We start from the raw sequence: 22,760 nt of genomic DNA, 5'->3' as shown, positions 1-22,760 counted from the left end.
CCGCCAGATCCAGAAGCCTGCGAACCATGGCCTGCATCTTGAGCGCCTTTTCCAACGCCCAGTAGGAGAGGCCAGAAAGAAATCTGACAGAGGTCAATAAAGCTCCAAATTGAAACCATCGTGGAGGATCTCCAGCACCCAATGGTCAGAGGTAGATGCCTCCCACTCCGCCAGGAAGGCCAAGAGCCACGTTCCAATATGGGAGAGAAGTGCCAGAGGCCTGGTATCAGAACTGTTTCTTCTGGGGCACGGAAGAACATTTGCTGAAGGTCTGCTGCCGAGCAGAATCTCCAAAACGTCTGGAGGAAGAATTGTATCTTTGACATGTAGCTGGAGGGCCGGCATACTGATGTAGGTGCCGAAAGGGACAAAAATTGGGCAGCCCCGAACTCCTAGGGGGGAGCAAGGTCTGCTTCCCGGTAAAACCTTGGGTTTACAGTCCTGAACACTGAGATCATCCAAACCCTGGCCAAATAGGAGTTGATCCTTGAAAGGCAATCTGCTCAGAGTGGCCTTAGAAGAGGAATCCCCAGACCACTGCCGTATCCACAGCATTCTCCTGCTGACACCTGGCGGACACCAAATAAGCGCCTAGCTTAGAAAATACTTTCATCATGTTGTAAAAGGCATCCGCCAGATAATCCACCCTGGAAATCAGAAACTCCAGATCACGACCACGACATCCGGGTTATGGCGTAGCTTGGAATGGCACTCTCGGGCGACAAATTAAGTGGCTGTGGTCGCTCTGACCCTGTCTGCCACAGAATCAAAAAGGCATTTGAAAATAAAATCTACCCGCCTGTCCTGGACAACCTTCAAAAACACCCCTCCCTCCGGAGGGAGGGAGGTACACTTAGTAATCTGAGCCACCGCCGAATCCACCTTTGGAGAGGTAAAGCGCTTGGAAAAAAACTCCGGTGCAATGGGGTAAAGCTTCGCCTTGGCCCAAGCGCATTTCAAAGGACTCTCTGGGTTGTGCCAAACTTCTGAGAGAATACGGATCACTCATCAAAGAACATTCCGCCTGGACCGGACGATTGGATTGCAAGTATATAATCAATTCTAGATGGCGTACCATGTGCCCGGGATCTATGGGTATAATCACGTTCCGTGGTATGAAGCAAACGCCAAGGATCAACCAAATCCAAAGTCGTACACAAATAGGGAATACCCCGCTTGCTGGACTCCACCACAGGAACTCCCGGATTAGACCTGTCATTGCTCTGATCAAGAACTTGATTATAATCTCCCGCAATAAATATTGAGTCAGTCACGCGTTCCAGCAGCAAATTAGCAATACGTTCAAAAAAGGAATGATCATATACATTGGGTGCATATAAATTTAGCAAATAGAAAGACTAAGTACCTATGGTTATAAAAAGCAATATAAAGCATCCCTGGGGGTCTTTCTCTACCAGACGAACCTGACATGGCAAAGACCTGTGGATCAAGATCGCCACTCCAGCTTTTTTCTGGGGTGACGAAGCCGCATAAATGGCCCCCTACCCAGGACTTTTTCAACTTAGTGTGTTCCACATCCGTCAAATGGGTTTCTTGTAAACACACTATATCTGCTTTATGATGTTTAAGTTGATTAAGAATTTTTGTTCTCTTAACAGGGGAGGAAATGCCCGAAACATTCCAGGACACTATCCGTATTGAGTTGGTTAAGGACATAGGAAGCCCAAGAATCCAAAAAAATAACGTGCCCAAACTAAGGTTTCCAAACTATCCCAGGTACCCAGCCTTACCCAGAACAGATGAACATAGAAAATTGCTTTTATTAGTAGAATGGAAACAGCATGCTGCAGGGTCCCTTCAACACCCTGGATCAAAAAAAACCAAATATGCCCAACAGACTGAAGAACCCACCCAGCTACCGGAGCATTGTTGAAAATATTAAGAACAAGAAATCTCTTCACAGGGATATAGGAAATAAGAAAAAAGAAATAGAAAAAAGAATACCCCCCCACAACTCGTCCCTCCCACCACCACCCCCCACCCGACCACCCACTCCCCCCAGCTGTCATCAATCCCTCCCTCTGTGCTAGACACATCGACAGAAAAACCTCGGGTGATTCTGCAGGTGTGTAAGGGCACAAAAAGGATGCCTCCCCGAGCCCCGAGTCAATCGTTTTTATAATTGCTAATCATGTCCACTAACAGAAAGAACTATCCCAGTATTAACATGTTAAGAAACAAAACATCGGAATAATCCAAGAAAAAGTGACTAAATCAAGGTACAAACAACAGTCCAAAGTGTCACTTATCAAAAATCCCACACCAAAACCAATAAGTGGCATCATGTAACAATTAGCCTGACACCTATCAAGCTAAGCTGAAATCAAACATCCAATAAATATCCTCTCATCCGTTAGGACTTTGGGGCTGCAACAGATGGGTATTAAGATAAGTAGTAGCGTCCACTGAAGAGTCAAAAGAGTGCCACTGGCCCTGATGGTGCAATTTCAAGGTGGCTGGGTAGATAAACATAAATCTCACTTTTTTATCTGCCAAAGTGGAACAAAGGGGATAAAATAATTTTCTCTTTTCTGTTAAAGCGGCTGAATAATCCTGAAAAATTCGAATCTCAGCCTCCCCATATTTCAGCTTGTCTCGTTGTTGTTTTTATTGTTGAAGGATTTCCACTTTATGATGGTAATTGAGCACTTTAGCAATAATCATGCGGGGTCGTACACAGTGTTCCCTCTAAGCGGGCGGGTGTTGTGAGCAAACTTTTTTCACTGTGAGCTAAAAATATCGGGCGCCAGCAAGTTATGAGCCAAATAAATATGTTGTCAAGGCATCAGGCCAGCTTAAGTTCCAGGCCAGTTATGGAACTAAATTTAAGATTTGTAGGTTCATGGGGACATACTCTGTTCCAGTGTTCTTCAACCTTTTTACACCCGTGGACCGGCATAAATAAAATAATTATTTTGTGGACCGGCAAACTACTAAGACCGAAATAAAAACACATTTTCACCCAGTCTCCGCAAGCTCGGTCCCCACAAACCATCTGATCCCATCTGCACAAGCCTCAGTTATGATTTTATATTGAACGTATTTTATTAAAGTATAAAAAGAAACAATATTCTGTACAATTGTCATTTTATAAATATAAATATTCAGAGCAAGGACCAACAAAACCCCTGTCTCCCCTCCCCTTCACATATATCCCCTCTACTATCAAGAAAACTGAACAAGCCAAATTATTACAGAATGCTACACAGAAATATCATGCTAACAGAATACTGCAGTCAACACATGACAGGAATAGTATTAGGCTTTGCAGTCCCCAGTTATGTCTCTAGCAGGATATATATTTCAAATCTGACATATTGTAATGACAAAATAGAAATAAAATGATTTTTTTCTACCTTTTGTGGTCTCTGCTTTCATCTTCTTTCCACTCTTCCTTCCAGCGTCTGCCCGTTCCATCCACTGTCTGGCCTCTCCCCCTTCCATATGTATCTGACTTCTTTCTATGCCCCTCTCCCCTTTCCATCCAGCCTGTGCTTCCTCTCTCCTTTTTACATCATTCATTCCAGCTTCACTGCTTTCTTCATTTTTATCTCTCCTACACCAGATCTAGCATCTTTATCCCTCTCTCATTTCTCTGCTGACCCCCTTTCCAGCATCAATCTCTCTCTACTTTCTCATTCCTGTCTCTCCCCTTTCCCTCCTCTAATCTCCCTGCCAGCTGTTTCCTTCCTTTCTTCCTTCTCCCTTCCCTCCTCCCCCCTATCCAACAGTAGCTCTCTTCCCATCCCTTTCCCTCTTCCCCTCCCAGCAGCATCTCTCTTTCTACCTCCCTCCAGGTGCAGTAGCAGCTCTCCCTTTATCCATCAGCTTTCCAGCCTCCAACAGTGGCTTCCTGTCCTTCCAGCAGCTCTCAGTACTTGCCTGCAGAAGTGATTTCCTTAGGCAGCCTTGGGTCCGTTGCCGCCTCTGAGGAAAGGGGAAGTTGCCAAAGTGAATCACTGCCCTGGTAAGTTTAGAGCTGCTAGGAGAGGAGACAGCCACTGTTGAAGGCTCCCTGCACATTCGTGACACCCCCCCCCCCAAGCCGGCAAAAACAGCTTTGCACTGCAGGCCCTGCCGCCCAAGACGAGCCGGAGGCCCCTATCCGCCGCATTCTGCACGTGGGCAGGCTTTCAGCACAGACGCTGCTGATGGCCCCAATCCACACGCTGCCCCCCACCGCGCATGCTGACCATCTCCCTTCTACTTGCAGCTTCCCCGCAGCCCTCTTCAGCGACTCGGCAGGGGCAGCGATCAAGACAGGCTGCAGACGTCGGGATCTTTCCTCTCTGAGTCCCGCCTATTTTGTTTCAACTTCCTGTTTCCGCATAGGCGAGACTCAGAGGGAATGCCCGACGTCGGCAGCCTGTCTTGATCGCCCGAGGCTGGGAGGAACAGAAGATTTCCGCGAAAACCACCAGGGCAGGAAATTTAACAACGTCCATCTTGCCGGCCCTGCGCGGACCGGCAGGAATTTTCTGCGGACCGGCAGGAATTTTCTGCGGACCGGCGGTTGAAGAACTGTGCTCTACACTGAGTGCGCTGTGACGAGGAACTTGTGCGCTGCGTTGTAATATTTTGTGCGCCAGCGCATGCCAGCGCAGCTTAGAGGGAACACTGTCCCCAGTCTGTTCCCTACCAATGCGATGTGCACGCTCTAGGCGCAGGGGGCCCACATCGCCCCTCAGAGGAAAGGTATCTCGCAACCAGGCTTCTAAAGTGTGCAATAGGGCTGGACCCACTATGATTTCAGGGAATCCCAGAAAGCGAAGGTTCGACTGACATGACCGATTTTCCAGGTCTTCAAGGCGATCACTTTGCTTACGGGTAAAATCCAGTAAGGCTTGCAGCTCAGCTGATTGGGTTCCCTGGACGTCCTCCAAGCCAGAGACCTGGGTTTCCAGGGCAGTCGTATGGCTGGCTGTTTCAGAGATCTTAGAGTCCAGCCTCTGGAGCTGTTCAGAGAGGCGATCTAAGCTGGGCTGCAGCGCTAATGTCACGGCCGTTATGTCTTGCAGCGCGTCGGGGGAGAGTTGACTCACCGCCGCCAACGAGCCGGCCGCCATTTTGTCTTCCCCAGGCCGTGCGCGTTCACAATCCTTTTTGGCAGATCGGGAGGCCATTGGGTGTGTCAGCGACGCTAGATAGCAGTCCATGCGCCGCCCGAACTGCCACGATGTCGGGGAGGTGCGTTAATCACGTTGGTAAGCCGCAAAAGTGCTAAAATCAGACTCGGGGCCCGGGAGCTCAGGCCAGCTGCGTCTGCCCGGGCTTACAGCATCATGTGACCTCTGGAAAACTAGATTTTAAATCTGACTGTCTTACCTACCTGGCCACCTTTTGTAGTGACTTCCAACACCACCAGATCACTCGGAGCAGGTACGCAGTTCGGTCCAGATCCTGGGCACGTCTCCAGGGAACCGTGCAGCCTGCGCTCAAACCACTCGCGGATGAACCTGGGGTGAGCCAACTCCCAATCCCGGAACCCTGATTTGACATGCAGGCTGTCCGGAGGGCTTACTATAGCGGCAGGTAACCCCCCAGAGGCAGACTTGTAGTCAAAGTCTGCAATCTCCCGCCGCAAGGACATTCCCACAGGGTACTTCCACAGCACAAGGGCAAACCCGTGAAAAAAATCAAGGCTAAACACTAAATTTAAAGAAATGAAAGACGAGCAGAAGAGAAGAGCTCCTACAGCTTGGCTTGAAGGAATCCCAGGAGCATGCACCGGCACATGAGTGCTGGGGGCAGAGCCAAAGCTTCCTACAGCCGTTGACTGACCAAGGAGCACAACTCCCAGTAGTTCAGAATAAAGAGGAATTGTACAAGAATTGTGCTTTATTGAAGAACTAAGGCTGGGACTGGGCGGACCTGCACGGTCTGGGTCGTGTATATGGCCTTTCAGTTGAGAATGGGCTGGGGAAGGCTTCAACACCTGGGATGGTTTAATAATAAACTAGTGTTTAAGCCTGTTACATTAACGGGTGCTAGAATATATGTCTGTCTTTCTTTCTTTCTGTGTCTCTCCCTGCCCCTGTCTCTCTCTTCCTTTCTTTCTTTCTCCCTCCCGCTGTCTGTCCTTCTTTCTGGTTCTCTCTCTGGCACCCTGTCTGTCTTTCTTTCTTTCTGTCTCTCTCCCTGCCCACTCTCTTTCTGTGTGTCTGTCTTTCGTTCTAAAGTGCTGCCTGCCTGCCTGCCTGTCTTTCTGTCTCTCCATGGCCCCCTTCTGTCACCCCTCCCCCAAAGTAAACCAAGATGTTTAAGCCCGTTACATTAACGGGTGCTAGAATATATGTCTGTCTTTCTTTTTTCTGTGTCTCTCCCTGCCCCTGTCTCTCTCTTCTTTTCTTTCTTCCTCCCTCCCGCTGTCTGTCCTTTCTTTTTGGTTCTCTCTCTGGCACCCTGTCTGTCTTTCTTTCTGTCTCTCTCCCTGCCCGCTGTCTTTCTGTGTATCTGTCTTTCGTTCTAATGCGCTGCCTGCCTGCTTGTCTTTCTGTCTCTCCATGGCCCCCTTCTGTCTCCCCTCCCCCAAAGCAAACCAAGATTGCTCCCAGGCCCCCTTTCCCTCTCCGTCCCCTCCACTTCCCTGTGCAGCAGCAGCATTTCCCGTCCTTCCCTGTGCAGCAGCAGCATTTCCTGGCCTTCCCTGTGCAGAAGCAGCATTCCCCCCCCACACACACACTTCCCTGTGCAGCAGCAGCATTTCCCGTCCTTCCCTGTGCAGCAGCAGCATTTCCCGTCCTTCCCTGTGCAGCAGCAGCATTTCCCGGCCTTCCCTGTGCAGAAGCAGCATTTCCCCACACACACACACACACACACTTCCCTGTGCAGCAGCAGCATTTCCCACCCTTCCATGTGCAGAAGCAGCATTTTCCCCCCACACACACACACTTCCCTGTGCAGCAGCAGCATTTCCCAGCCTTTCTGTGCAGAAGCAGCATTTCCCACCCTTCCCTGTGCAGAAGCAGCATTTTCCCCCCACACACACACACTTCCCTGTGCAGCAGCAGCATTTCCCAGCCTTTCTGTGCAGCAGTGCATTTCCCGCAGCCTCCTTCCCAGCCGCCGCATTTAAATTCACAGAAAAGCGCTGTGCCGCGCTACCGCTGTCTTCAGCGTCTTCTATCCACTGCGGCCAACCCTAGCGGGAAACAGGAAGTAGTCAGAGAGGGTGGGCCGCAATGGACAGAAGACGGCGAGGCCAGCGGTAGCGCGGTGTAGCGCTTGTCTATGAATTTAAACGCGGCAGCTGGGAAGGGGACTGCGGGAAGGTTTTGGCGGTGAGTGAGGGCGGGAGGGGGGAGTCGACGGCTGTGCTGTGGTGCATGCGCCTCAAGCCGCCACCACGGACGGACACAGCACATATCAGGTCCCCACATCCTCCTAAGTGCGCATGCGCACTTAGAGGATTAATATTATAGATGTTTATTTTTATACCACAGGACCTCTCAGTTCTATGCGGTTTACAGTAAAGAAAAGCTGTAATACATCAATAACAGAGAAATTCACATAGTTGATAAATGTCAGACAAACTTATTGAAGAGATACGTTTTAACATTTTCCCTAAAATCTTAGGCTAGAGTGACCTTCGACAGAGACTCCAGTAGTTGGAAGTTCACCTAAGCACAGAAATAGGAAGACCTCTAGGTCTTTGGCCCAGAAATGTCTAAGGAAATAGACAATTTCATTTATATCATGAATTTATGATGCGTGTACGGTTCGACAGACTAGATCAGGGAGGGGTAGGCAATTCCGGTTCTCAAGAGCCAGAGGCAGATCAGGATATCCACAATGAATATGTATGAGATGGATTTGCATGCTCTGCCTCCCTGAGATGGAAATCGAACTCATGCATATTTATTGTGGATATTTTGAGAACCTGACCTTTCTGTGGCTCTCGAGAACCGGAATTGCCTACCCCTGGTCTAGATGGACCATTCACATCTTTTTCTGCTGTTATTTACTCTGTTACCATGAGCAGGCAAAGTCCCAGTTCCTCCAGAGAGTTCACCCCAAGAAGCAAGACCCAATTCAATTTTTAAATCACTTTTTGGCGAGTAGAGATGACATATTTGGGTCACGTGACTTGCATTGGGGGAAAGTCCGTTCGGCAGCAGTAGCAGTGCTGACCATCCCAGCCCGAGTCAGGTCAGAGCCTGAAATTATGAGGATGTATAGTGGCGACATTCAATGCTGCTACCCACATAGCTCACTAGACAAGAAAGACTACTTAAATACCAGTCCTGTGTCCGGTTGACTACGTGGGGACTGCATTGAATGCCAGTTGTATCCACACAACTTCCATCCATCACTGACGAACCAGATTTTTAATGCTGGTGCCCAGATATGACCCAGCATTGACTATCAGAAATACTCAGTGCCCCAGGCTGAATATTGACCATAACAATTCAACAAGTAATACAAGCAGGAATAAAACAAATTACTTTAATATCATATCTGAGTGCACAAAACATTCTACATCTTTATATTATAATAAAACTTTTTATCATCAAACAGGTTTACAATGTCTTCAGAAGATCCATGAGAGTGAGAGGCCATTTACATGTCCAGAAAGTGGCAAAAGTTTTAATCACCAATCAAATTTAAAAAAACATAAGAGGAATCATACCGGAAAGAAACCGTTTACCTGTGCAGAATGTGGTAAGAGATTTAGTCGTCGCCCAGATTTAAAAATACATGAGATGATTCATACTGGAGAGAAACCACATATCTGTTACGAATGTGGGAAAAGATTTAGACATCAGTCAACTTTAAGAAATCATGAGAGGATTCATATTGGAGAGAAACGATATACATGTCCAGAATGTGGCAAAAGCTTTACTCTGCAATCAAATTTAAGAAGACATAAGATGAATCATACTGGAAAGAATCAGTATTCCTGTATAGAATGTGATAAGAGATCTAGTGATCCCTCAGCTTTAAAAATGCACAAGAGGATACATTGTGGAGAGAAACAATATACATGTCCAGAATGTGGTAAAAACTTTAATCGGCAATCAAATTTAACCCAACACAAGAGAATTCATACTGGAGAGAAACCATATACCTGTTCCAAATGTGAGAAAAGATTTACACATCAGTCAAGTTTAAGATATCATGAGAGGATTCATATTGGAGAGAAACATACATGTCCAGAATGTGGTAAAAACTTTACTCTGCAATCAAATTTAAAAAGACATATGAGGAATCATACTGGAAAGAAACAGTATTCCTGTACAGAATGTGATAAGAGATCTAGTGATCCCTCAGCTTTAAAAATGCACAAAAAGATACATAGTGTAGAAAAACAATATACATGTTCAGAATGTGGGAAAAGCTTTAGTCATACTGCAACTTTAAAAAGGCACAAGAGGATTCATACTGGAGAGAAACTAAATACCTGTTCAGAATGTGGGAAAAGCTTTCATCGCCAGTCAAATTTAAAAAAACACGAGAGTATTCATACTGGAGAAAAACCATATACATGTTCAGAATGTGGGAAAAGCTTTAGTTATACCTCAACTTTAAAAAGGCACAAGAGGATTCATACTGGAGAAAAACCATATACATGTTCAGAATGTGGGAAAAGCTTTACTCATACCGCAACTTTAAAAAGGCACAAGAGGATTCATACTGGAGAGAAACCATATACCTGTTCAGAATGTGGGAAAAGCTTTCTTCGCCAGTCAAATTTAAAAAAACACGAGAGTATTCATACTGGAGAAAAACCATGGGCATGTGCAGAATGTGGCAGAAGCTTTAATCGGCAATCAAACTTAAAACTTCACAAAATAATTCATACTGGAGAGAAACCATATACATGTCCAGAATGTACAAAAAGCTTTAATCAGCTATCAGTGTTAAAAATACATGAGAGGATTCATACTGGAGAGAAACCATATACCTGTTACAAATGTGGGAAAAGGTTTAGACAGCAGTCAACTTTAAGAAATCATGAGAGGATTCATATTGGAGAGAAACGATATACATGTCCAGAATGTGGTAAAAGCTTTACTTGCCAATCACATTTAAATCGTCACAAGAGGATTCATACTGGAGAGAAACTGTATACATATCCAGAATATGATAAAAGTTTTAATCACGAATCAAGAAAACATGAGAAGATTCATACCACAGAGAAACTGTATACATGTCCAGAATGTGGTAAAAACTTTAATCGGCAATCAAATTTAAACCTTCACAAGATGATTCATACTGGAGAGAAACCATATACCTGTTGCGAATGTGGGAAAAGGTTTAGACAGCAGTCAACTTTAAGAAATCATGAGAGGATTCATATTGGAGAGAAACAATATACATGTTCAGAATGTGGGAAAAGCTTTACTTGCCAATCATATTTAAATCGTCACAAGATGATGCATACTGGAGTGAAACTGTATACATGTCCAGAATGTGGTAAAAACTTTAATCGACAATCAAATTTGAACCTTCACAAGAGGATTCATACTGGAGAGAAACCATATACCTGTTCCGAATGTGGGAAAAGGTTTAGACTGCTATCAACTTTAAGACAACATGAGATGATTCATACTGGAGAGAAACCATATACCTGTTCAGAATGTGGGAAAAGCTTTAGTCGGCAATCGCATTTAAGAGAGCATGAGAGGATTCATATCGGAGAGAACATAAGCATCGCCTCTGCCGAGTCAGACCATGGGTCCATCATGCCCAGAAGTCCGCTTCCGAGGCGGTCCCCCCAGGTCCATGACCTGTAAGTGATCCTTTACCTAAAACTTTTTATTCCCTTATCATTTAATATCCTGTATAGTAACCCTCTATCTATACCCTTCAATCCCCTTTTCCTTCAGGAAATCATCCAACCCCATTTTGAAACCCAAAATCGTACTCTGTCCTACCACCTCCTCTGGCAGCGCATTCCAGGTGTCCACCACCCTCTGAGTGAAGAATAACTTCCTAGCATTTGTTCTGAACCTGTCTTCTTTCAATTTTTCTGAATGCCCTCTTGTTTTTGTTGCCCCCGCTAGTCTGAAGAATCTGTCCCTCTCTACCTTCTCTATGCCTTTCATAATCTTATAAGTTTCTATCATGTCCCCTCTAAGTCTCCGCTTTTCCAGGTAAAAGAGCCCCAGCTTCTCTAGCCTTTCAGCATATGAAAGGTTTTCCATGCCTTTTATCATCTTTGTTGCTCTTCTCTGGACCCTCTCGAGTATCGCCATATCCTTCTTAAGGTATGGCGACCAGTATTGAACGCAGTACTCCAGATATGGGCGCACCATCGCCCTTTACAGTGGCAGGATAACTTACTTCGTTCTGGTCGTGATACCTTTTTTGATAATGCCCAACATTCTGTTCGCCTTCTTTGAGGCCGCTGCGCATTGTGCCGCCGGCTTCATTGTTTTATCCACCAAACCCCCAAGTCCTTTACTAGGTTTCCTTCCCCCAGTGCCATCCCCCCCATCGTGTAGTTATACATCGGGTTTCCTTTCCCTATGTACAAGACTTTACATTTCTCTACATTGAAGCTCATCTGCCATTTATTTGCTCACTCACTCAGTTTGTTCAGGTCCCTTTGTAGTTCTTTACATTCCTGGAGAGTTTTGTGTCGTCCGCAAATTTTATAACTTCGCACTTCGTCCCTGATTCTAGGTCATTAATGAATACAGTGAAACCTTGGTTTACGAGCATAATTCGTTCCAGAAGCATGCTCGTAAACCAAATTGCTCGTATATCAAAGCAAGCTTCCCAATAGGAAGTAAGGGAAACTGCTTTGATTGGTTCCACCTCCTCCCCCCCCCCCCCCCGAGGCTACCGGCGCTGCTCCATTCTCCCCCCCCTTTGAGGAATCTGACGCTGTTCCAAACCCCTACCCGCGATCCGGCTTCTCCCCCCTGCGAACCGGCATCCTCCCCCCACTCGTATTGCCCCCCCTCCACCGCGATCCTACTTCCCCCCCCCCCCCGAGCAGTCAATGGCACTTCCTTTACCCGATTTGGCACCAGTGCCGGTGCCCGAAGATCCTCCCTCTTCTGGCGCGGCCTGGGCTGGGCGGTGCGTCGGAGATCCTCCTTCTTCTGGGCTGGGCTGGGCTGGACTGGCTTTGAGCATTTGCGCATGCTCAAAGCCTTCTGGTCTCGCTCTCAATCTCGGAGAGCGAGACCTGCCAACCAATTTCTGATCTATCATTGCCCGTCCACTTCCACCCCATGGTTCCACAGTTTCCTTAGTTAGGCGCTCATGGGGTACCTTGTCGAAGGCTTTTTGGAAGTCCAGATATACGATGTCTAAGGGATCACCTTTTTCCAATTGTTCGTTTATCCCCTCAAAGAAGTGCAGTAGGTTTGTTTGGCATGATCTTCCTTTACAGAAACCATGCTGGCTTGTTCTCATCTGATTATTTTTCTCTATATGCTCATTGATACTGTCCTTGATCAATGATTCAGCCATCTTCCCCGGGACTGAGGTTAAGCTCACCGGTCTGTAGTTCCCTGGGTCGCCTCTCGATCCTCTTTTGAAGATAGGTGTAACATTCGCTATCCTCCAGTCCTCCGGGATTACCTCTGTTTTCAAGGATAGGTTACAAATCTGCTGCAATAATTCTGCTGTTTCGTCTCTGAGCTCTTTAGTATTCTCGGGTGGATTCTATCTGGGCCCGGAGATTTGTCAGTTTTTTATCTATCTGTTTGAGTATGTCTTCGAGACTTACCTCCATGCATGATAATTTTCCCTCTTGATCCCCCTTGAAGATTTTTTCTGGTTCCAGCATGTTGGATGTGTCCTCTCTTGTGAAGACCGACAAGAAGAGCGTATTTAGTCTGTCAGACACCTCTTCTTCCTCCTTCACCACTCCCTTTCTGTCTCCCTCATCCAGAGGTCCCACCTCCTCCCTCGCCGGCTGTTTTCCTTTCACATATCGGAAGAATGGTTTAAAATTTTGTGCCTCCCTGGCAAGTCTCTCTTCATATTCTTTTTTTGCTTTTCTGACCATGCGGTGACATTCTTTTTGATGCTTCCTGTGCTCTTTCCAATTTTCCTCTGTTTTATCCTTTTTCCACTTCCGGAATGATTTTTTTCTTGTCTCCTATCACATTCTTAACTTTGTTGGTTATCCACGCCGGGTCTTTTGCCTGATTCTTTTTGCACCCTTTTCTAAATCTGGATATATACAGGTTTTGAGCCTCGTTTACCTTGTCCTTGAATAAGGACCAGGCTTGCTCCACCGTCTGTGCTTTCCTGGAGCTGTTTCTGAGTTTCTTCTTCACCATTTGTCTCATGGCATCATAGTTCCCTTTCTTGAAGTTAAACGTTGTTGCAATGGTTCTTTTCCCCTTTGAACTGGATCATTTATCTATTTATCTAAGAGAGGAAACCAATATAGAAAAATTCAAAAGTAAATTGAAAACTTTTCTTTTCAATGATGCTTTTATAAATTAATTTTTAAAATTTTTTTTCTTTTTTTTCCAATCACCCTACCCTTCCTCATGTCCTTTCCCTATATGTCTCTCCAGACTTTTAATACAATGTAAATTCTCCCCCTAATTCCTCATGTTTCCAGTTCGTCGCATCTGTCTAAAGTCTAGTTTGTTTTATCTATTATAGTAAGAATTTTAACAATGTAATTTTATTATGATGTATATCGCTTTGAATCTAGATAAAGCGATTAATCAAAATTTTATTAAAACTTGAAACTTGAAACTTGATCATGGTGTGATCACTGTTTCCTAATGGTCCCACTACTTCCACTTCCTTGGCAGGTCCTTTCAGTCCGTTGAGGATTAAATCCAGAATAGCAGTCCCTCTCATTGGTTCCTTGACAAGCTGTCCCGTACAGCCTCCAGGAACTCCGTTTCCTTTGTACATTTTGAAACTCCGAGACTCCAGTCTATCCCGGGATAGTTGAAATCTCCCATAACTATGGTGTTTGCGTTTTTACATTCCCGCCTCTACTCGGCTCCCAGTTCTGCATCCTTTGCTTCAGCTTGCCCAGGTGGGCGGTAGTACAGTCCCATCTTTATCTCGGCTCCATTTCTTCCCAGTATTTTAACCCATAGTGATTCCAGTTGGTCATTTGTCACTGCTGCATCCACTTTGGTCGAGTGAATGGTGTCCTTTATGTATAGTGCTACTCCTCCTCCTTTCTGGTATGTCCTGTCTCTTCGGTAGAGCTTGTACCCTGGCAGTACTATGTCCCATTTGTTTTCGTTGTTCCACCATGTTTCCGTGATCGCAATGATGTCTAGGTTCTCATCTTTGGCCATGACTTCTAGTTCCCCCATCTCGTTCTTTAGGCTCCTTCCATTAGTGTACATGCAGTTCAAGTCTTGGTATTTTTTCTTGAACTGCATGTACACTAATGCGGGAGAAACCATATACCTATTCAAAATATGGGAAAAGGCATACACTGCTCCCTCCATATCCGCGGGGGTTAGATGCAGAGCCGGACCGCGAAGTGTGAAAAATCGCGAATAACTTCTCAGCCAGCTGTGACCCACCCCCTCCTCCCTCCTGAATCCCCGGAAGCTACAAAGGGAAATCACGGCAGCCATTCTGATGACGGCTCTGCACAGGGCAGGAGCATAGGAAGTTCGCTCCTGCCCTACTTCACCGATAGACCACCAAGTAAGGTTCCGGGGAGCCTAAAAATATAAAAAAAAACAGAAATATAATTTGTCAAAAAAAAAATCGCAAATAACCGAATCCGCAGATAAAGAAACCATGGATTCGGAGGAATGAGTCGTGGCTCGTGGCCAGCGTGCTGTTTATGGGACGATATTGGAATGGATGTCAGGAGCATGATAGTGCAGTAAAAAGCGCCAGTTTTTCGTATGATTCTGGGTAATTCTAGTTAGATAATTCTGTGTCAGTTAAGGACCACGCCCAAATAGAAGCGTACGGAAAAACAGGTGAATAAAAATTTAAATATAATGTAGCTAAGGCCAGAGAAAAATACACTAAGGATTAATATAAGGGAAAGCATAATAATATCTGTGTATGTACTTTGCTGTTGAGCCAAATCATGGTGGAAATCATGATTACATGGAATCCAGTTTGGGTTCTCTGTTTGGACACCATCTTGTGCCAGTGATTAGTTTTCTGCCTTCTTTGTCCTCTCTGAGTTTTCCCGCTCCCAGCAGCGTGGTGTTAAGTAATACCACATGTACTGTAGACTGGCTAGGAAGATCACATGTCCTAAACTAAGAGATAAAATGCATTAAGTATGAATGTGTGCAAGGGGCCCCGAATGAACGAAGGAATGATTGATATGAGAGATATATGAAAGAATGGTGTGTACTTAAATTCTAATATTTTATATATTTTAAACCTGAAGAAACACTAAGGAAAATCCTAAAGCAACATCTGGGAGTAATTAGAGTCAGAGACTGTTGCTTCAGTCTCCAGCATAGGAAGGGGGGGCATTGGAAGCCCACGCTTCAGGGAGAGGAGAGGGGGATTTACCCCCCCCTCCTCCAGACTAAGGTTTCTGTGTAAGGCCATGCAATTTGAATCTGTCAGTTTAGGAAGAGAGTTTTTCCTTTAGGGCTGAGAATTTCTCAGCACCATGTTAATAATTGTAGAATTCTTTTGCATAATGTTATAATATTAATTCAGAAATCAAATGTACTGTTCTAAACTTTTAAACATGGAAACATGAAGGGATTTATTTTCCTTTGTCAAAACTTTTAAGACCACCTCTTTGGTGAATTTTCATTCGTTAGTATACTGATGATGTCACCGAGCTAAAAGTTATATAATAGAATGTAATGAGATATGAAAACGAGACTATTGTGAGAAGGCCAGCCTTTGGCCACGATGATGATCTCCCATGAGCGCAATGTAAGCAATTATGCTGTTCTTTTGATCTAATAATGGAAAAATAGAAACAATAATTCAATAAATCTTGGTTATAATTTTAAAACCTTGCGCTGGTGTCATTTTGCATGTATAATTATTTTCAAACCTGAAGCTTTCACAAATGGCGTCAATGACCCTTGCTCAGGGAGAAGTGTAATAAATCCTCAGCGTTAAAAATAGATCAGAGGTTTCATACTGGAGCAAAACCATTTACATGCCACAATAAGATTTAAAGGTACACAAGATTCATACTGGAGAGAAACTATATACATGCTCAGAATGTGGTAAAAGATATAGCTATCACTCAGCTTTAAAAACACCAAAAAGGATTCATATCTAAGAGTGGTAGAAGAAACAACTATCAAGCAGAAATCGCTGAGTGAAAATATCAGTAAAGAATATCTAAGAGACTGTGACAGAGCAGGTGGCATTGTGCTCAGGAATGGATTTGTACAAACACATGTATCACACTTTGTAGTGTTCTGAACAAAAAAAGAACTTATTAAACATCAGGGAAGAGCTTGTTCCTTCACATTTTTCCCTTAATGGTGTCTTTTCCCAAGAAATAGCTATGCTTTTCACAGATCTTTTCATTAAACAGAGATTATATTTGCAGTAGGGCTTGCCACTCTCTAAACCAGTCTTTATCACAGTTGCAAGAAAGAGTTTTGTGTAAGATTCAATCACAGCTCTGGTCAGGCAGTTTTCCACATAGAATCTGCTGGAGGTAAGATCCTCCTATCAGCAAACCAGGTCATCTCTTCCATTTCCTAGCTCCTGTGTTCCCTCTGGGGCCTCCATATGAGGCAAAGCTGGTCCACACATACAGCCCAGATACCCTCAACCAAGATGTCAGTAACTGTTTCACTTCGGACAGTCCCTCTTTCTTAGATTCCCCAGGCTTCTCCCACAACCACGTCTAGGGAAAAGCTAAGGACTTTTTTTCCTACTTGCTGAACCCCACTCCCTGACTCAACAGGGTTACCTTAAAGTAGCTCAGCTCAGTCCTGAGCTTTAAAGCCCAGTGCAGTCTGGGACTTGTAGTCTGCTCAGTCTTTAGCAGCCCCTGCTATATGGAGGTGTAATGGCTGCATTAGTGGAAGATATCCCTTAATCTTCCACAGAGACCAAAACTGATACTGAAGAGTACATTAACATCACAGAATAAGTTTACAGGCTGTTGATCAACTGGCATTTCCTGCACTTTCATATAGCCTTGGTATTGTAGACTGGCTTCTTAATCTTGAAAACCTATCCATGCCCACGAGGTCATCTGTAAGTGTCAATGTATGTCTAAGAACATAAGAAAAGCCTTAATGGGTCAGACCAAAGGTCCATCAAGCCCACTAGCCTGTCCTCATGATGGCCAATCCAGGTCCCTAGTACCTGGTCAAAACCCAAGGAGTAGCAACATTCCATGCTACCAACCCAGGGCAAGCAGTGGCTTCCCCCATGTCTTTCTCAATAACAGACTATGGACTTTTCCTCCAGGAACTTGTGCAAACCTTTCTTGAAACCAGCTACGCTCTCCGCTCTTACCACAACCTTTGGCAATGCGTTCCAGAGCTTAACTATTCTCTGAGTGACAAAAATTTCCTCCTGTCATAAGAATATAAGAATAGCCATCCTGAATCTGACCAGTGGTCCATCTACCCAGTATCCTGTTTCCACAAAGACCAATCCAGGTCACAATTACCTGGCAGAACCCAAGGAGTAGCAACATTCCACTGATCCCAGGGCAAGCATTGACTTCACCTGTGTCTCTCTCAATAGCAGACTATGGGCTTTTCCTCTAGAAACTAGACCAAACCTTTTCAAAAACTAGTTATATTAACTGCTCTTACCATATACTCTGGGGATGCATTCCAGAGCTTAGCTTCTAAGAGCGAAAATATTTCCTCCTATTGGTTTTAGAAGTATTTCCCTGTATCTTAGAATGTCTCCTAGACTGTAATTTTTGATAGAGTAAAATATTGATTCGCTTGTACCCGTTCTATACCAATCAGGATTTTGTAGACTTCAATTATCTCCCCTCAGTCATCTTTTTTCCAACCTGAAGAGCCTTAACCTCTTTAGTCTTTCCTCATACGAGAGGAGTTCCATCCCCTTTACCATCTTGGTCGCTCTTCTTTGAACCTTTTCTAATTCTGTTATGGGACTCATTTTTCAAAAAGAAAGACGTCCAAAAAAATGGCATAAAGAGGCATTTGGTGAACGCATTACTCACCAAGACATCCAAATCTCCATTTTCAAAACTGACTTCCTAGATGTCTGGCTAGGTTATTCATCTGCTGTTCCTCCAAATACTAAGGGGGCATATTAGAAGGGTGTTATGGGCAGGATTTGAGTGTTTGCAGCACTTGGATGTCCTGTGGTGATAATCGAATATTTCACAAAACATCCAGGGCGCCCTTTAGATGTTCGGAGCTGGACCTATGTTTAAAACAAATAAGGGCCCGAAAGGTACCCAACTTCACCACTTGACCACTAAAGGGATGAAAGCATGACACCCCCTCCCGCCCCCACACACACATTCTCCCAGTGGTCACTGACCCCCCTCCCACCCTCTAAAGATATGACTGTGACAGCTGTAAATCTTATGGTCAGTGTTATTAGAGTTTTAAGCAGGTCTCTGGAGTACTCTGGTGGGCAGTGCAGTGGACCCAGACCCATTTCCCACTCTAACTAGAATACATGTGGTAGAACATGTAAAACCATCAAACCCTACTGTACTGCCATATAGGTGACACTTGCAGGCATAAGGGTACAATAAGTTTTTTGTTTTTTTTGGGAGGGGTTGGAAGGCTCAACATACAATGTGAAGGGGTTATGGTGAGATGTGGACCTGCCACCCTTTATGTGAAGTTAACAGCAGTGCCCCCTAGGGGTGTCCCATTGCTCTGCTGGCATGTCTGTGTGGCCAGTGTACTAAAACTGCTGACCCCCCCCTAGGTCCAAATGGCTTGTTTTGTGCGTTTTTCATTTGGTCGTCTTGGTTGAAAATGGCCCAAAAAAATAGACGCACTGAGGGCACAAGAAATCTAGCAGGTCATTTAAAAAAAAAAAAAGCTGTCTTGTGATTTTAAAACTGGACATTTTGTCCACCCAATTTTTGGATGCACTTCTCAAGACTTCCAAAGTCGGACTTGGACGTCCTATTGAAAATGCCCCTCGATATCTTTATTTAAGATACAGCAACCAGAATTGAATGCATTACTCAAGCTGAGATTCAGAGGCATTATAATATTCTCAGTCTTATTTACCATCCTTTTTCTAATCATTCCTAGCATCTTGTTTGCTCTTTTGGCCTCTGCTGCACATTGGGCAGAAGATTTCAGCATATTGTCCACGATGACACCCAGATTTTTTTCTTGGGTGCTGTCCCCTAAGGTTGAGCAGTAGTGGCGCTCGCTGGCGCTATAATGCGGTAATGGAATGGATAGTGTGCAAGACGTGTTTGTGGAGTATTTTGTAGATTTTTTCTGCATATAACAGAAAAAATCTACAAAATCTACAAAAATCCTTTTTGTATGGTTCAGGGTAAATCTAGTTAGAAACATGCGTTAGTTAAGGCCATGCCCAATAGAAGCGTATGAAAGTTGGTGGATTGCAGTTAAGGCCAGAAAAACACTATAGATAAGGAAAAGCATAATAATAGTCTCTTTATGTATTTTGCTATTAAGCCAAATCATAGGGGAAAATCTGGATATACATGTCACACTTATAGAGGTATTAAGAACTCCATTTTGGTTTTCAGTCTTTCTGTGTGTCTCTTCCTGGGATAAACCATACTGAAGTTTTCCTGCTTAAAAAAAGGTCCAGGAATCTAGTGTTCTTTGTATGGACTGCCATGCCCAGGGGGAATAAGAGAAACCTCATGGCCTAAGTATTAACTGGTGGTCCTGGCATTTCAATGCTGGGTAGAGAATAATCTTTTTTATAAGTTTTAAAGAATTATGAGATGTGAATGAGATATGAGTGTACTTGTCTATGGATGTTTGGGGCCCCGAATGTGCGATGTGTGATAGAATGATTTGTATTTAATTTCAAATGTTTTACATATATAAGATTCAAGAAATTTTAAGCGAGCCTAAGAGCAACATCTGGAGTTAGGACAAGAGTGAAGGACTGGTTACCATGGAAACCCTTTAGAGACCCGGCAAAGGTCAGCTAGGTTGACCTCTAGCATAGGAAGGGGGGGTCTGGGGTTTTTGTGTTCGTGAAACTTGAAGCTGTTAGTTTTCCAAGCATGGGTTCTGCAAACACAGAAAGGCTGTTTGATTTAAACATTTTGAGAATGACAAAAATATGATTTGTAAAACATTTTTCTATGTTAAGAGGAATTTTCTTTGTTCAAACCTAAGGACAGCCTCTGTTGGCTGATTGGCTGGCAAGTGTGATATCATACTGGTCAGTGTGAAGGTATAAAAGAAACGCACCAGTATAGACTCTTTGAGATCATATTTGCCAGGAGAGATGTACTTTGGCATGCCTGATGTTATATGATTCTCCATCACACATATGCCTTCTGAGACAAGAATGTAAGATTAAAATTAATAAATAATATTGGACTGGTAACATATGTGCGATTGCCATTATTCCTAAACACCTAAGAGTGAGATTGGCGCAGTGCACCCTTGTATCCAGTAACTATGATTTTGAATTTTTCTTCCCAATGTGAATCTCTGCATTTATCCACATTAAATTTCATCGGCCATTTGGATACCCAGTCTTCCAATTTCCCAAGGTCTGCCTGCAATATTTCACAGTCTGCATGTGTTTTAACAAATTTGAACAGTACGTGCCAAACAGATCTCTCTGCTATCAGGATGAAATACACCTCCTGGTCGTGGCCTTCAACTGCAAACTGCCAAACAACGCTCTTACTCCCACTTCATACTGAGCCACTAGAACCAACTTCCCCCACAGGACTCCTCAGCTTTAGAAAAGCCATAAAAACATACCTCTTCACCTAACTCCCCTGCCTACGGACGGTGGATTACAAAGAAATGTATATTGGTACTAGATCCTCAGTAAATGTCACAGGATAAAACTTGTATTGAAACATCTTCCACTGTAACTACGGCAAATTGAACCTGTAAGTGTGCATTATGTATAATGGTATTAGATCCCTAGTGTGGGTCTATTTAGGATAAAAACTTGTACTGAAAAACTTACACTGTTAAGGATAGAAAATGAAGGATGTAAATGAAAGAACTAAGGCCAGTATTGGCCAGACCTGCACGGTCTGTGTCCCATATACAGTGATTGGGTGTAGGATGGGCATCAATGGGAACTCCACTAATATGGAACATGAGGATGTTACTGGCCAAACTTTACGGTAGATTTCCTGCTAACAACGGGATGGTTGGATAGGCTGGAGTGAGCTTGGATGGCAACTTCAGCATTTGCAACCTAGGACAATACCAGACTTTTCAGTCTACGGCTGAGAAATATCAAAGAAGAGACAAGTTAATCTAATCATGTATTTTTTAATGGGTATAACTTATAGGCAGACTGGATGGACTGTTCAGGTCTTTATCTGCCGTCATTTACTAAATTACTATGTAAGGATAACTATGGCAAATTGTAACCTGTGCACTTATAATGTTTCTTGGTATTAGACCCCTAGCATGTATAGAATTAGGACATAACCTTGTATCGTAAACTTGTATTGTAATTATGTCTTATTGTATGTAACCTGTTAACTACATTTTATGTATATTACAAAAAACAGGATAGAAATCGAATTAAATAAAGAAATTTAATGTCGTCTGCAATTTTAATGGCCTCATTTATCATTCCAATTTCCAGTTCATTTATAAATATGCTAAATAGCACCAGTCCCAGTACAGATCCGTGAGGCACTCACTGTTCACCCTATCCCCATTGAGAAATGGGGGGGGGGGTCATGCATTTGTCAGGGAGGGGCATTTTTTTGACAGGTCTGCCTGGGGCGGTTTTTCTTTTTTTTTATGGGGCAGATATTTTGTGTGTGTAATACATGCAAAATATCTGTGCCATGGGAAAAAAAATGAAAAAAACCCAAACAGGCAGACCTGTCAAAAAATCAACAGACCTGTCGGTAACGCAGTTACTGACAAGTCTACAGCAGTCGGGTTTTAGGATCATAAAACCCGATGCAAAATAGCCAAGCAAATGTTAGTGAATCAATCGCTTGGCTATTTTGCATGAGATTTTACTCGTTTGCATGGGTTGAGGCGGATCGGATCGGACAAAGGGGGAAAAACACGTGGTGGGCCGTTTAGTGAATCGGGTGGGTAGCAGTGATCGTCACTATACCTGTGATAACTGGTTTAGAGACGATCGCTGACTTTACTGATTTCCTCTTCCGCGTCCCTGATGACATCATCAGAGACGCGGCAGAGGAAATTAGGGCAGTGGAAGTCCCAAAGCAACGTGTTTACTGTGCCTCGGATGCTGCTGGAGCCGTGAGGTTTGTCGGTCGTCTAGCAGTGGGAGGTGCGGCTGGGAGGGTCAATGGGGGTTTCGGGGGGGGGGGGGTAAATTGAAACATGGGAAGGAGGCAGGCAGGCTGGCTTCGGGGTGTGGAGTTTTTTTAATAGAAATATGCTCCTCAGGGGGATTGGAGGCAGTCAGACAGGCTGGCATGGGGGGGGAACAAAGACTGGAAGATAGTGATGGGGACACGGGAAGGAGGCACTGGGGGCACTAAGGACATGGGAAGGAGGCACTGGGGGCATTAAGGACACAGTACGGAGGCACTGGGGGCACTAAGGACACAGGAAGGAGGTACCAGGGGCACTAATATAGAAAGGAGGCACTGGGGGCACTAAGGACACAGTACGCAGGCACTGGGGCACTAAGGACACAGTACGCAGGCAATGTGGCACTAAGGACATGGGAAGGAGGTACTGGGGGCACTA

General features: G+C 44.4%; 1 protein-coding gene across 3 annotated transcripts in view; it reads left to right on the top strand.

The window, feature by feature from the left end:
* Positions 1-21,332, top strand: part of LOC117355231 (zinc finger protein 493-like) — a 42,960-nt gene extending 21,628 nt beyond the window's left edge. For all 3 annotated transcript variants that reach the window (XM_033933491.1, XM_033933490.1, XM_033933492.1), the window contains exons 5-6: positions 8,539-10,753; positions 20,583-21,332. In XM_033933491.1, coding sequence (XP_033789382.1) covers positions 8,539-10,753; positions 20,583-20,637 — 2,270 coding nt within the window. In that variant the 3' untranslated portion in view covers positions 20,638-21,332. The remainder of the gene's footprint in view (positions 1-8,538; positions 10,754-20,582) is intronic.
* Positions 21,333-22,760: the final 1,428 nt, after the last annotated feature.

The sequence above is a fragment of the Geotrypetes seraphini genome, chromosome 2, assembly GCF_902459505.1.
Source record: "Geotrypetes seraphini chromosome 2, aGeoSer1.1, whole genome shotgun sequence".
Classification (NCBI taxonomy): Eukaryota; Metazoa; Chordata; class Amphibia; order Gymnophiona; family Dermophiidae; genus Geotrypetes; species Geotrypetes seraphini.
This window is presented reverse-complemented; position numbering and strand designations above follow the sequence as displayed.